Source organism: Ambystoma mexicanum, chromosome 4q, assembly GCF_040938575.1.
Source record: "Ambystoma mexicanum isolate Mex_15411 chromosome 4q, UKY_AmexF1_1, whole genome shotgun sequence".
In the NCBI taxonomy this organism is placed as follows: domain Eukaryota; kingdom Metazoa; phylum Chordata; class Amphibia; order Caudata; family Ambystomatidae; genus Ambystoma; species Ambystoma mexicanum.
In genome coordinates this window covers 53,345,171-53,359,096 of record NC_090928.1, presented here as the reverse complement: position 1 = coordinate 53,359,096, position 13,926 = coordinate 53,345,171, and the positions used below count along the sequence as shown (strand labels likewise).

Here is a 13,926-nt window from a genome sequence, read left to right as displayed (position 1 = left end):
GTCGCGCCTTGAAACACTTGTGTATAGGCGCGTTACAAATACCATATCATATCATATCATGATGCTCACTTGTTCCTGCAACCGGTCACTATGCCTCAACTCTGATCATCTGCCTATCTTTCCACTAAACTCCTTGCTTTTCTGCCACAAGCCTGTTGCTCCTCCCGTTGATCCCAGCCACCGGGTAGATGAGTTGCCTTGGCGTCTGTGGTTGCTTGCCCTGTGACTCCAAAGGACTTTCCACGGCCCGTCTTTCATATCGTCTTCCCTTTCCTCCATGCACATTCTCCTTCCTCCCGATATTCTATGGCTAATAGTAATTGTTTCTAGTTTGGGATGGGTTGCACAGTAGGAGTTCAGTTGTGTTCAATAACTCTCCCTCTGCTCCATCATCTTCACACTCTCCGTCAAGAGCATGGGCAGTGAACGCACATGTGGAATTTGGAGGGTGGGGCAACGCTGCCAGCCACTGTTCTGTGATCTGCTCACAGGGTGCTGCACCCATAGCAATGAAATCATGTTGGAAACTCAAGTTGGAACTTCACGCTTTCTCTTTCTCAATACATAACTCCAGTTATGTATCGATGTAGGCCACAGTGATTGACTATGCCTCCAATATGGAACCCTTTAAAGAGCCAGAAGTAATAGCTGATCCAATGTGGCAGTCCCCATCCCCAGGCTACAGATGTTAGGATGGGCCAGTGAGCCAACCCCTTAGATAGTCTGGGCCCTACGTAAGGAAGCATGTATGGGGGCCAGGCCCCCCTAGTCTCCAACTCATACCCTCATGAACATTACTAGTGCGGCAGTGGTATTGCTCCTGATGTGTGATGATCTTTAGGTGTGATTAAGAGTTCCTTGGAGTTGTGGGGCTATTAACCAGATAATCAATCATATTGGATTCCCTCCTGCTGATAGCCGGAGAGGATCCAGTAAAGCTGAGCCAGCTGATGGAGGTGTCAGGGCCAAGAATTGGTTGTGTGTAGAATGAGTACTCAGTGAAAAAACGTAGAGTTTGACCGAGCTATCTCCACCACCCCGATCTATAGCAGATAGGCCTGGGTGGAGAAGAGAGAACTTGTGTTTTCCTTGTAAGTAGTGCCTTTGTAAATAAGCCATTGTAATGGAGTATGAGAATAAAATTTGAGGTAAGATTGTACAATAATGCATGTCTGGCTCGCTGGTTCAACATTCACAATAAGGACAACACTCTAGGCCGGCAACTGTCCATTATATGGCCCATATGAAGAGTCTGTCTGGCACCTTAAGCACAGGATTTGACGCCTTCCGACACTGAGCAGGTGTATTTATACGATATCCAAAGGAGCATGAGAGAACACCTTTTTCAACGTACTCCATAGGCCCCGAAAGCATGCGAATGGACAGTTTCTGTTGAAAGGAAAGCTGTGAGAAACTACAGGCCATTGGTACAACCAAAGCAGCATGTTGGGAAATTGCTCTCCCTGAAAGTTGCCAATGCCCATAATGTGAACCCGTTCTGGTCATTCATATGCCTTTTCGGCCTTTTACAAAGCAACATGGTCTTTATGATAAAGGCAGTATGTTACTGCTCAAGTCATATTGCTGCTTCAATCTGGAAATGTGTGTCTTTAACAAACTAGCCCGATAAAGTATGCAATTCATAAACCTTAGTTTTGCTGAAACTAAAAATATTTAATGGTAGATGTTTAAAATGTATAAAGGAGATTTGTGCCGAAAGATCTGGGGTCATTTTGCAATAAGGAGTCCTTACCGGAGGAATATGCTACATTACAGAGTAGGCTTGGATGCTGATATAGCGGCCACATTTGTGGCAAGATTGCTTTAATCACACCTGCACTGGCCTGCAGTAATGTACAACAAGCACTTTACGCTCTGGTGGTGCTGCTCAGTCAGTTTCTGTACGGAAGTGGGGTCTGGAAGTGCAGGAGCTTTTTCCGCTCCCATTCCTTTGATGGACACTATTGATACAAGTTAGCAGCTTCAGTGGGGTAAACCCTGAGTCTTACCAACCTTTGGCCTTTGCTGATTGGGTTTCAAAGTGCTAAGGGCCATAAGAGATTTCTCCATAGGTTTTTCCCTCCAATGTATCCATTCTTGGTCAAAGGAAAACAAAAGAGGTGATGGCTAGAAGGTTTGGAATTAATCTTCAGCTATGGCATTGCTCTGGGTGGGCAACCCCCCAGATCATCGTTCTTCACCTGCCAAGCCAAAACAAAAGGGATTCAGATTTTTCAGAACAATAGAGAAATGGTTTTGCAAGCTATCTGCAAATACCCGAAACTTTGATAGCGCTAAGCAATATACACTAGATACTTAGGATTTCTTAAAGACCTATAAACTGACACCAAAGTGTCAAAATGATCTTTTATACTTGGCAAAGAAATACTTCATCCGAAAGGCTACCCAAGTCTCCAGAAACAAAGGGGTTGATCTGAATGTCTATTGTCCTTGATACAAATGACAGGTTGTGTATGGCTATTGAGTTTTCAGATGTTTCATTTAAAAAATACTTTTATTTAGATGAGGCCATAAAAGATGTTGTCACTTGCACAGTGCAAGTTGTATACTTGCAATGCATACAAAAAATAATGTATACAAGAAAACAAATGAACGTAGCATAGCCTTATAGATTGAAGGATTGGCCATTATCAATGATTGCTCCAAGGCTATGGCATGAGGTGTAGCTGAGGGCCATACGTTGGGGAAGGGTCATTACCTAAAGTAATAATGACACCTCCTGAGGTCTATAATGCAATTAGCACATAGTTGTTTGAGAAATGCAGGTTTTGGAGTTGTGGTAGTGAAAAGTGAGCAAAGTAAAATCAGAAAACATGTTAGTTAAGTGGTTTTATTTTGTAATATTTAAATAACAGGTTTGATTTTACCAGCTAAGCTTTTTAATCATAAACTTGATTCAACTGGCACAATTTAAGAATGTGCATGCATTACAGATGTCTCTATTCAAAGGTGAAAGCATTTTTCCATAGATACTCTGACACCTTTACGGACTGCAGAGTTTCAACCAGACATTCCGACAACAGTTGAGTTCAAGATGAAATAAAAGTCATCCTTGTGAGTGAGGAACTTATTCCTTTATGCTAGCAACTTCAATATCCTGGAGCGGGTCTTACTCAGAAGAGCACATAGGAAACCTGTCATCAATAGTACCACTATTCAGGTACAAAGTCTGTGGAAATTGAGATTTCTGGTTAACATCGTTACAAGTGGCTAATATAAACCAGAGGAGGAAGTCTTGCTACAAGGGATATGTTCAAGTATGATGTGCACATTCAGCCAGTGGTAGAAGTGTACTGGAAAAAGTAGTGGAAGTGTGAACTTGGCGGGGGATGGTGTAGGCGGGAGAATAGTGCAACATGTGACAAAGTATTTTGGCTGGTGTGGGTTGACAGCCAACTGGGTGGAACAGGCAAAAGAACATGGTGAACCTGCATTGTTTTTCTTTTTTTTCTCTGTCAGTCAGTGGGATCATTTATGTATTGCCCACACACGCTGATAGTAACTCCACTACAACCTATACCTAACATATACCTGAACAGATGTTGCTTCAACAGGATCCTGGAACTAAAAAAATATTGCATTGTCATGAACAGAATTGGATAATTTACTCCAAATCCAGGGTCCCAAGGATGACATATGTTCTCTGGCCTGACAGAGTTTTAGAGATGAATAGTCTGATCCTCTCTAGAACAAAGGTTCCCTCCTTGGATATACTGCGTGATGATATCATGAAGGTAAGTAGAAGCAGCCCCATTGAAGGTGTTTGAAAAGGATGGAAATATTTTTAAGCTAAATTTTCTAAATCTACTCGAAGCCACAGACCATTCCTGTGGACAGCTAGGACATGATCACCTTTCCTACATCCAGAAACCAATCCGTTTTGAGCCACCTGGAGTCTGATAATAGGTTCCATTGAAGAAACCCCCAGGAGTGCATTGCAATAGTCCCAGGGCCTAGTCACAAATGCTCCTACTACAGCTTTACACTTGCCCAAGGGCATGAATGGGCAAATCCTCTATAGCCACCTGATACTAAAAAAGGATCCCTTCCGACGGGTATGGACCTTTAGAAACAATATTGTTTTAGCATTTTACCTCAGAAATCAGCTTGACACGTTTTCTGTAAATCAGGAGGAGATAGAGTGGGAGGAGGTATTCCTTCTTGGTGTTACCAGGATCTACCACATCTTTCCCTGACTAAGATAAAGCCAGTTAGAATTCATTCAGGCTATGTCACTTATGCTTCATAACTGTTTGGTCAGATATCAGTGTAGTTGGAACTGCGACAAGATGGTAAAGTGAAGAGGTATGCTTTAACTTCAAAAGTACAGTTCTGTATGATGACTATGGTTCTAAGAGGTAGTGTAACTGTTAAAAGCAAAAAATAAAAGTAGTGGAACTCCACTTCCGATCGTTTCCGCTCACTTAAATCACTGCTTCCAGGCCATGTTGCAGTGTGCCAGTGGAGTATGTGTAGGAAATGACACCAATTCCATGATAAACATTAATTCGGTAGTTAGGAAGGGTCTGCATGCCTTAATTAGTTTGGAGGTGTGGGCTGTCTCATTGACCTGCCTTGAGAGAGACAGGGTGGCATCCAGGTAGACACCCAAGGTTTTGATGTTGCTAGAGACCTGGATGGTGATGCTGTCAATGATGAAAGATTTGTATGCTTGGCCAAGCTTAGTGAGTGAAGTGTGTGAGCCAACCAGTAGTGTTTCCATCTCTTCATCATTGAGATTGAGAAGGTGGGAGGCCATCCAGGCCTGGATGGAGTGGTAGACTGAGTGTAAGTTGTTGGTATCAGTTGCATAATTTCCGAAAGCAGTAGAAGTATCTGCGAGTCATCCGCGTAGTTTGTGTATGATATTCCTTTGTCATTTAGCAAGTAGAATAGAGGCTTTGTAAATATATTGTAGAGCGTTGGGGAGACACATGATCCTTGCCAGAGGTGACAGGGGCTGGGGGCTTTGCAGGTGAACACTCATGGTTCTTTCGGACAGGAAGGAGGAGATCCAAGCAATGGCGACTGGAAGAAGTGGGCTGCTGAGGCAAGGTGCCTACACAAGATTTTGCAGTTCACAATGTCAAAGGCTGCCAACAAGTCTTGCAGCAGGAGGAGTTGCCAGTATCTTTAATCTCAAACATCTGGTTCTTTAGGTCTAACAATGCTGTTTCAGTCCCGTAACCTGGACGGAAGCCAGATTGGCATACAACCAAGAGGTTGTTGAATTCCAACTGGATCTATAGTTAGACTGCACGATCTCTGATTTTCAGAAAGAAGGGGACAGTGGCAGTGGTGATAGATGGTAGTTAGTGCGAATATGGCGTATAGGGTCATTTTCTTAGAAGAGGAAGGGCCCAAGCATCCTTCAAGCTTGTGGGAACTGAGCATGAGGCAAATTAGGCATTGATGAGGATGGCAAAGAAAGGTGCCTGTGGTTCCACACAGTCCTTGATGACTGCTACAGTGCAGGTGTCACCCTAGCAGCGGGAGGGTTTGAGGCATTGATGAGCTGAATGACATCGCTTTCATCGATAGGTTTAAAGCTGAAAGGGGGGAGATTTTGTAAGGTGGTTTGGGTCCCATTAGAGGAGGTGGCAGGTGCATCAATGCTCAAGGAGATTTTTTTTGCGATGATTTTTTGGGGGAGTGTGTCAGTTTTGAGTAGTAGGGCATTTTGAATATTGGCACACCATGTGCTGTCCGGTGTGCAGTTAGTGGGAGGGAGCACAGGCAATTCAAGTTCGTGCATGATGCCGAAGAGCTCCCTAGAGCTGGATTTCGCATTCTCAATTCTAGAGTTGAAGGTAGATTTTGTTTGCTTGGAGCATGGCCTTTTTGTAATCTGTTGCAGCCACTGCGAAGCAGACTTTATTTGGCTTCGAAGGATTGTATTTCCATTTAGTTTGTGCCTGGCATTTTAATAGGCAGAGGGCTGTGAGGTCATGCGAGAGCCAAGCGTTACGGTGCAAGACAGCTTTAGATTTGTGCTGTGTTAGTGGCGCCATGGTGGTGATGGCCTGGGTGAGTGTAAGGTTATAGCTGTCTACCAGAGTGGCCGGGTCGTTACAGAGGATAGGTGACAGGACTGACTCATCAGTGGCAGGATGCTTGTTTTGGTGATGTTTCTAGTGCTTCGCTTGGCTGTGGGAAGTAGAGGAGGGGCCACTGAGGGAAGGAGGCTCGAGGTAGGTAATGTAAACGAGATGATGTGGTGATCGGTCCAAGGTCAAGACTGATTAGACGTAATCGTGATGTTGCAATTCAGGTCAACCTGCCCATCAAGGATTCGTCCTTTGGAGTGCATAGGGTTAAGGATGCATTTGGTGAAGCCTAGGGCATTAAGAAATCTAGCTAGGGAGATAGCATTTGGGTCCGCCTTGTCATTAAGGTCAAGGCTGAGACCACTACAAGAATAGTTTTAGATGTAGGTTTGGAATTAGAGAGGAGGTGCAGGATGTCCTCCTCAAAGGATAGGATTGGGCCAGGAGCACGGTAAACCACGTACATGGTTACTATGGTGGGGTGAGAGAGCTTACGTTTGGTAGTCAACTGTTCTCCCATTGAGAAGTTAAGGTTGCAGACTTCTCTGATTTGTAGGGCACTTCTAGCTATCAGGGCCACCCTACCATCTCTTGAGTCTCCTCTGTCTTTGCCAAAAATTGCGTAATTAGGTCGTATTACTAGGGACAGTGATGGTCCAGAGGCAGTGTGAAGCCAGGTTTCCGACTTCGTTAGAGGATCCATATTGTTAGTTATGATAAGGTCTGCAATATCAAGGGAGTGGGCAGTGATAGATCTGGCATTCACTACTGCTCCCTTAAGGTGGGCGGCTGTAGGAATGGTTATAGATTTGCATGTATTGACCTGGTTTGACAACACTGTCCCAAAAAGGGGGAGGTGCTCAGGATGGTTGTAGGTGGCACACGTAATGGTGCATGGATGTGCTGTAGTAAAACCCAGATGGGTGGTGGCAAATGTGCCCGGGGGAGATGTCGTACTTGATGGGTTGCTCCTTGGGAGGTGACATGTTCAGGAGTATTAAAAAGGGTAATGGTAGTGGAACTGGGAGGCATGGTAGCCAGGTTACAGAAGTTACTTGAAGGAGGCATTACTGTGGCTATGCTACTGGAATAGGGCAAGGAGGTAGGGTCTAGGCCCTGGGTTACGACGGTCACAAGGTCAGGCAAGTGATGTGTTACTAGTTGCTTGGGTAGCAGTGGTACACACGTCAAGTTGGCGCTAGTGTTCAATAGAGTGACCAGTAAGGTCTTAGTATGTTGGGCGGTGAGACTAGGAGCAGAGGACTTGGTAATTCATTAGTTATTCTGATGAGAGTAGTCAAGGTACAGGAGGTGAGTGTCTGTGCGTCCAGGGTGTGCACTGAGATGTGCTTAAATCTATCCTGGCCAGTGCATGACTGCACTGTGGTGGGCAAAGCTGTGCTATTAGTGCTTCTGTGTGGTCTGGGTGTTTTGGCAGAATGAGGGGCACACTGAATAGCAAACGTGTACGCAGAGAGGCGCTTCAGTCTTTCCCGACCAAAGCATGACCGTTGTGAAGAACGAGGGCTATTCAAGCTCCAGTTTGCTGTAAGCATTTTGACCAGGTGAGAGGCAAGCTGCGGAGCAAATGTACATGCAGAGAGGCGCTTGAATATAGCAATGTCAAGGCATGGACGCAAAGTGGTGGACTGAAGGCTGTGTAATTTAAGGAGAATTCTAGGCACTTTAGAGTAGTGTGGGGCGTAATGGGATAAAGGATTAATAGTCTGGAAGCGGGTGCGATTTAGATCATGTTGGCCATTCCTCTGGAATGTAGCAAGAGGGTGTAGGTATAGGTGCAGTGCGAGAGGGACAGGCTATACTTGTACGTGAAGGAAGGCAGGATGTCATTAGACTGGTCAAGTGCGGCAGTGTGCATCGGAATGTAGATTTGGGGCAGAGCTCTGCAGATGGCAGATTTAGACAGTGGGAGAAAGGTGTAGTGCAGTGGGGTTAGGTGTGAGAATGGAAGATTGTAAGTAGGTTGAAGGTGGAATCGAGTCATTGGGTGCCAGCAATGAAGGCACAATAAGATTGCATGTGACTTTTTGTGAGCAAGAGGCACTATACCTTAGTGCAAGGGTCCTCATGCAAACTTCCAGGGCCGGACAGGGCCAGACAGGATTTTCAACTGGAGGCCTTAAAGGCTGGCATTTAAAGGGAGCCGGTGTTGTCTGCCGGTTCCAATGGGGCAAACTGTTTTCTTTGGCATCAGCCAATCAGATGCCAGAGAAGGCAGGTTTTGTGGGAGGAAGGCATCAGGGAGGCTCATAGCGTGCATCATAGCTACAATTTTTAAATGGCTCTCTGCTGCCGTGTTGAAAAGCCCAACAGGGCTTACCATATGAGATGAACCATCTCTGCAAGGCTCAGGTGGACACTCCTGTGTCACATCCATGATGTTGTAGGGTCAGATAGGGTGTGAATCCATCTTGTCCCACGGCAGAGCCACCTTTAATTTTGAGATTGCGTTGAGGACTTCAGACTCTTCTATCGGGCAGCCATCGTTGCAGTTTCCCTTAGAGATAGAGTTGAGAGGGGAATACAGTCCAGGTATGCACGAATGACTTGATCGCTGCACTTGTTTTCTGTCCGAAGCAGTTGCGCATAGGAGCGTCCAAACCTTGTGGCTATGTCTGCAGGCTATATTAATGTATGGCCCAATTCCTCCCTAATTCTGTAAACTACACTTTCTGCTCTCTGTCCCTGTAATCAGGCAGCCACAAAAGTATGGGCTTTGTCACCTTTCACATAAAATTTCTGATTGAGAAATTTAAGCTGAGGTAGGACTTTCCCTTTCCATATGTCTTTTAGTTCTCGACGCAGCTCAATAACTTCCTGAAGCCCCTCTTCTGACTGTTTAATACCATTCTGGAGGTCCGTTTCCATGGCCTTAATCAATAATTTCAATTCAGTTTCCCTCAGCAAGCGCTCCATCTTCGTCGCCGGCCCCTCCGAGATCAAGAGCCCACGAACAATGGCTTTACTGCCTCCCAGACTGCGCTTAATGCTATCTCTCCCATGTTATTCCTCCAAAACAAATCTTCAATCTCTTTATGGAGTGCATCTTTAAACACATCTCTAAACAGAGAATCGTTACAGACCCATCGTTTGTCTAGAGGGGGAAACAGGAGTCTATAGCGGCGAAGCTCTACACAAGTCATGGTCTGACCAACTTATCACTTGTATATCTGCAACTAAAAGGATGTGCTCCTGCACTGCGTCTAGAAGGATATAATGAATTTGTGAAAAAGTTTAATGTGTTGGAGACTAAAATGCGAAGGCCCAAAAGTACAGGTGGAACGTACTCCAAGCATTTATAAAAAAGTGATCCTGCAACAGCGAGCCCAGACTCTCCTGATCCTATAAGGGGTTAAGTTGCCCCAAGCCTATAAATAAGAGGACCAATCGATTGTTGGGTCTAATACCATGTTGAAGTCACCGCTGCACATGAGAATCCCAGTTTTCTACGTATCCAGAAATGCCTTACATAAAGATACCTGATGCTGGTTCAGCGCATAAATAGTGCACAGTGGCACGTTCATGTATCCAATCCTGCCCTTCACATTGAGAAGGCACCTTTCCATATGGCTTTTTACTTGGGAGATCTCAAGGCCTAAAGAGTTTTGGAACTGTAAGTCCACTCGTGCCTTTGTTACGGGGCCCGAGGACTATGGGAACTCTCTGACATATTTGCACCTGAGATTGTATTCTTCTCCCCATCTCATCCTGGTTTCTACAGAAAGAGAGCATCCAACCCAAAATGCCTAAATTCCTGAATAACCACAGAGCGGTTCTGCAGGGAGTTAAGGCCTTTCACATTCAGAGTCCCCCACATGGACACTCTTGTCATGCCTTGCCATTTACAGGCCATCTCTGGTTTCCCAATCCGATCCCTCTTCGTACCCGATTGCCCAAATTGACTGGTGAATGTGCCTCCCATTCCAAGAGTGCCCTCTTCCTTGATAGCCCCCCACACTCTTCCCCTTCAATCACTACAAAACCCCAATCTCTGTACCCCTGTTGTTCCCCACCCGTGCGCCCCCACCCCTGTTCCCAAACCTCCCCTCGAGGAAAATACCTCACTATGTCGGTGACGCACTCTCATATAAGGTCCATCAGACAGGGACCCCTTGCCTCACAAATCAGCACTCCAAGTTCTAGGAGAAACTCCAACTTTCAACATTCATTGTGCAGATGCATGGTTCTTAGAAAGAACAGACGACTTGTTGTATCCCAGCATCGCAACCCCCACACCCCTGTGGGGCCTGGCCCTGTGGATTATATATATTCAACATGGTGCCTCTGCTGATGGGGGGTGAAAATAGGGAGGGAATGTCACAGGGTGTTTAATTTGTGGTACTTCCTTGAGCCATGCTCACGGCCGCTCCATGCTGGCAATTTCGACTGTCCCTGGGTGGACCAGTTGACGCATCTTGACTCTCCCCTTTCTGGTCCACGGTCCTCCTCTGTCAATCTGTTCAGTACACCTTCCACCTCATCTGCCAATGTCACCCTAAATTCTTCTCCACCCAGTTCAAAGTTCAAGGCAAAAGGGTATCCCCATCAATCCCCATCTATATCGAACGCTGCATTCCTGCAGCCATTGTGTCAGCAGATTTTGGAGCCCTCAAATTCAATTGTGCCCTTTTCTCTCGCCTTCTGGGGAATGTTTTATTTTTTGTGAGAAGTAATGACATTTTGTGAGGATGGATTGCAGTTCACCAGGAGGACCCCTCCTCGATGAATTCTGTCAAATGTAAATTCAGTGTCCTAATGGCCTTTACCGTCTGTTCGAGGGAGACAGCTGCTTTCCCTTGCTTCTCTTGCAGGCCCATAGATTGGACCTCCTCTATCGGTTTTCCAGGTCATCCATTTTTAAAGAGATGTCCCTTTCGAATGGATTGTGTCCTCCCAAGTATTCCTCATCTTTGATATCTTCATTTCCAGCTTTAATTGCTTTGGAATTTTTTTTTATCTATATCTCTATGTCAGCAGAGGGTGCTGTATATGGAGACGGTCGACTCAATGTCCCTCGAGGGCTTCCATCGCAGCTGAAGACATCGTTGAATACATATACCACTTGCAGCGCCTGTTAGCTTCAGTTCAATTTTTCCATAATAGCAATTGCTTTGTGATTAACAGCACGCTTCAATTTTCTTTGAAAACCTGTTGATATCGCCTTGTCTTCTGCTCCGAATTCTCTGAAGATGGGCTTCAAGAAGTTTATACGATGCAGGGCCAAGTTGTCCATCACATACCGGCATAACGTTTGCCTCTGGGGCCTGGGCATCGAACACGTAACCGGCGACTGTCGATCCTGTTAGTCGATGACTGGTAAGGCCTTAAAAGAGTACAATGCTAAAATAGCAGTGGGTAGGATTGTCCCCAAATCCCTGCCCACTCCTTCTAATTTGACATCATCCCACAAGTCGAGAGATTCCTCTCCTCACAAAAGATGGAAAAAACAATTCCATTCGAGGAGCAGACATTCTTCGTCGTCCTCCAAAAAATCAAAGAGAAGAGACAGATCATCGTCTTCTTCTTCATCTTCGTCAGAAAGGGTAGTCTGCCCAACCAAATCTTCTTATAAAGAGGAGTGGGAACTCTTTAGAAAAAGTTAAATAAGATCTTCGATGACCAGGCTCCGATACCCTCGAAGCACAAAAAGATTTGGCCATGCTACAATCGCTGACAAGCATGACGCCAAGGCTAAATCCCATACGCCTTTGTACTCGGGTAAGCCTAAGACTACTCGAGAGCCTACGATCATTCAACGAGACAAGAATTCTTCAAAGAAATTGTCGAGTCGAGGGCAAAGTCCCCCGAAGTATAAATCTAAAAATAAGTCATCCATGCCACTGACATCGACACCATCAACCCCTTCGACATCAATAATTAAACCATCAATGCCAATGATTAAAATCAATTGGAAAAAGTCAAGAAAAAGTATTTAAACCTTTACCAAAAAAGGATTTTTTCAACTCACTGACTTCTATTTATGAGGGATATGAAAATACTGATGAGACACCTTTAAATGGTCTCTAATTGGATGCCATTAATGTCCAGAAAGATATTGCTACACTTGAGTGTTTTATTTCAGATGAAACTAGAGTCAAACAACTTCATGACTCATTACAAACAGCCAGTGGAATTGACACCTGCCCAGAACTCAATTTTGGAAAACCAGATCCTACTGAACATACAGATACATCTTACAGATCACTAATGTCGAGGGTAGTAGATTTCGAAGGATGGAGTAGACCAGCTCCTGTATTTGAACAGGATGACCTGACAGACATAGTGGACAAGGGGCCACAGAAGGACCCTATCTTACCCTTCCATGTGGCACTGCAGAAGGGAGTTGCAACAATCTGGGAAGCTCTGGAATCCAATCCCGCAGTGAATGAAAATGTAACCAAATAATATAGATCATCAAGTAGCGATCATAGCTACCTTTCAAGTCACCCAACCCCAGAAAGCCTAGCAGTTCAGGCTGCTACTGCTACCTCCAAGCAAACGGCGTATCCAACCATACCGCCTGATAGGGATGACAAAAGGATTGATTCTTGGTCAAAGAAAGTATTTTCTGCAAGCAGCATGGCTTTAAAGTCTGCTAATTCCACTTGTGCCATGGCAAAGTTTACACAACCCTGTGGGACTGCGTAGCGATGGCGGTGGATCACATCCCTGTGGGTGAGGAAAGAGACAGCTTCTTGAACCTGATAAGGGATGGTAAAGGGGGATCATGCAAGTCTCTGCAATCAGGTCTGGATACTGCGGACAGTGTCAACAGGGCCAGTGGTGGCAAGCACTTCCATACGCAGATTTGCGTGGTTGAGGAAGTCAGGTTTTGCACCGGATGTACAATCCAGACTCATCAACGTGCCCTTTGACGGCTCTCATCTATTTGGAAATAAAGCTGATGAGAGCCTTGAAAAGCTGCAGACCTCAAAAGAAGCAGCTAAATCTTTAAGTGCAGCAGTTAGGCAGCCACAGCCTTTTCACCCCAGCAGATCTTCTTGGAGGGGGTAGGTCTTTTTGCTACTATTCCTCAGTTGGAAGAGTGAGAGTACAGGCTAGTCAAAGAGGGCAGAAAAGATTTCCTCATGGTGGGCGAGGTAGAGGTGCTAAACCCGCCCAAGCAGCGCCTGCTTTACCATCAGCTTGTTACTCACCGCTCCTATGCAGCCACGGGCGTTGGTTCGTCACGCTATTCTCGGGACGTCTTTACAAGGAGCAGAATTGGTTGACTTGGCAGCGAGCCCGATTTCACTACGTCCTCCCAGAAATCAGGTCTCCTCAACTTGAGGGAACTCTTTTTTACGATACACCCCTCTGCTGTTCTACAAAGACAGGCAGAGGGGTTGATCCCACAAAAGAGCGGGGTACACACGCACTGCTTGTACCAATGCTGCAAAGAAAGGACAAAAAGTGAGCGATACTGGGTTTAACCACTGTGCAACAATCTCACAACTGAGGTTCTAAATACCTGTATGTTTATCCTGCTAAGTTAGTGAGTTCGACCCTACAATAAGAACCCAAAAACAAGTCTTAATCACCTATAGCAATAATAACCTCAGACAACCCCGCTCCTAAACACAACAGTTGTTCTTGCCAACAGGAAGAGAGTATTGGGTCAAAAGAAGTGTGCCACAAGCGACGACAGTTGAAAATAAGAAAAAAGGAAGGTTAGTAGGAAGGACTACCCCGGGCGGCACGAGGGACGCACTGGTGACAGGTTGGTGCACTTGGCGGCAGAGCATTCGTATGTGCAGTGAATCTTAGAATGGAATACTGCAGAATGAGGGATGGTTCAAAGGCAGGAGACAAATGTGGCAGTTTGGCAAAGTCGAGT

The 13,926-nt window shown here is 45.4% G+C and overlaps 1 protein-coding gene across 1 annotated transcript in view; it reads right to left on the bottom strand.

The window, feature by feature from the left end:
- Positions 1-8,426, bottom strand: part of LOC138467192 (osteocalcin 2-like) — a 267,263-nt gene extending 258,837 nt beyond the window's left edge. The window contains exon 1 of the mRNA XM_069607247.1: positions 8,410-8,426. Coding sequence (XP_069463348.1) covers positions 8,410-8,426 — 17 coding nt within the window. The remainder of the gene's footprint in view (positions 1-8,409) is intronic.
- Between the last annotated feature and the right edge of the window lie 5,500 nt (positions 8,427-13,926).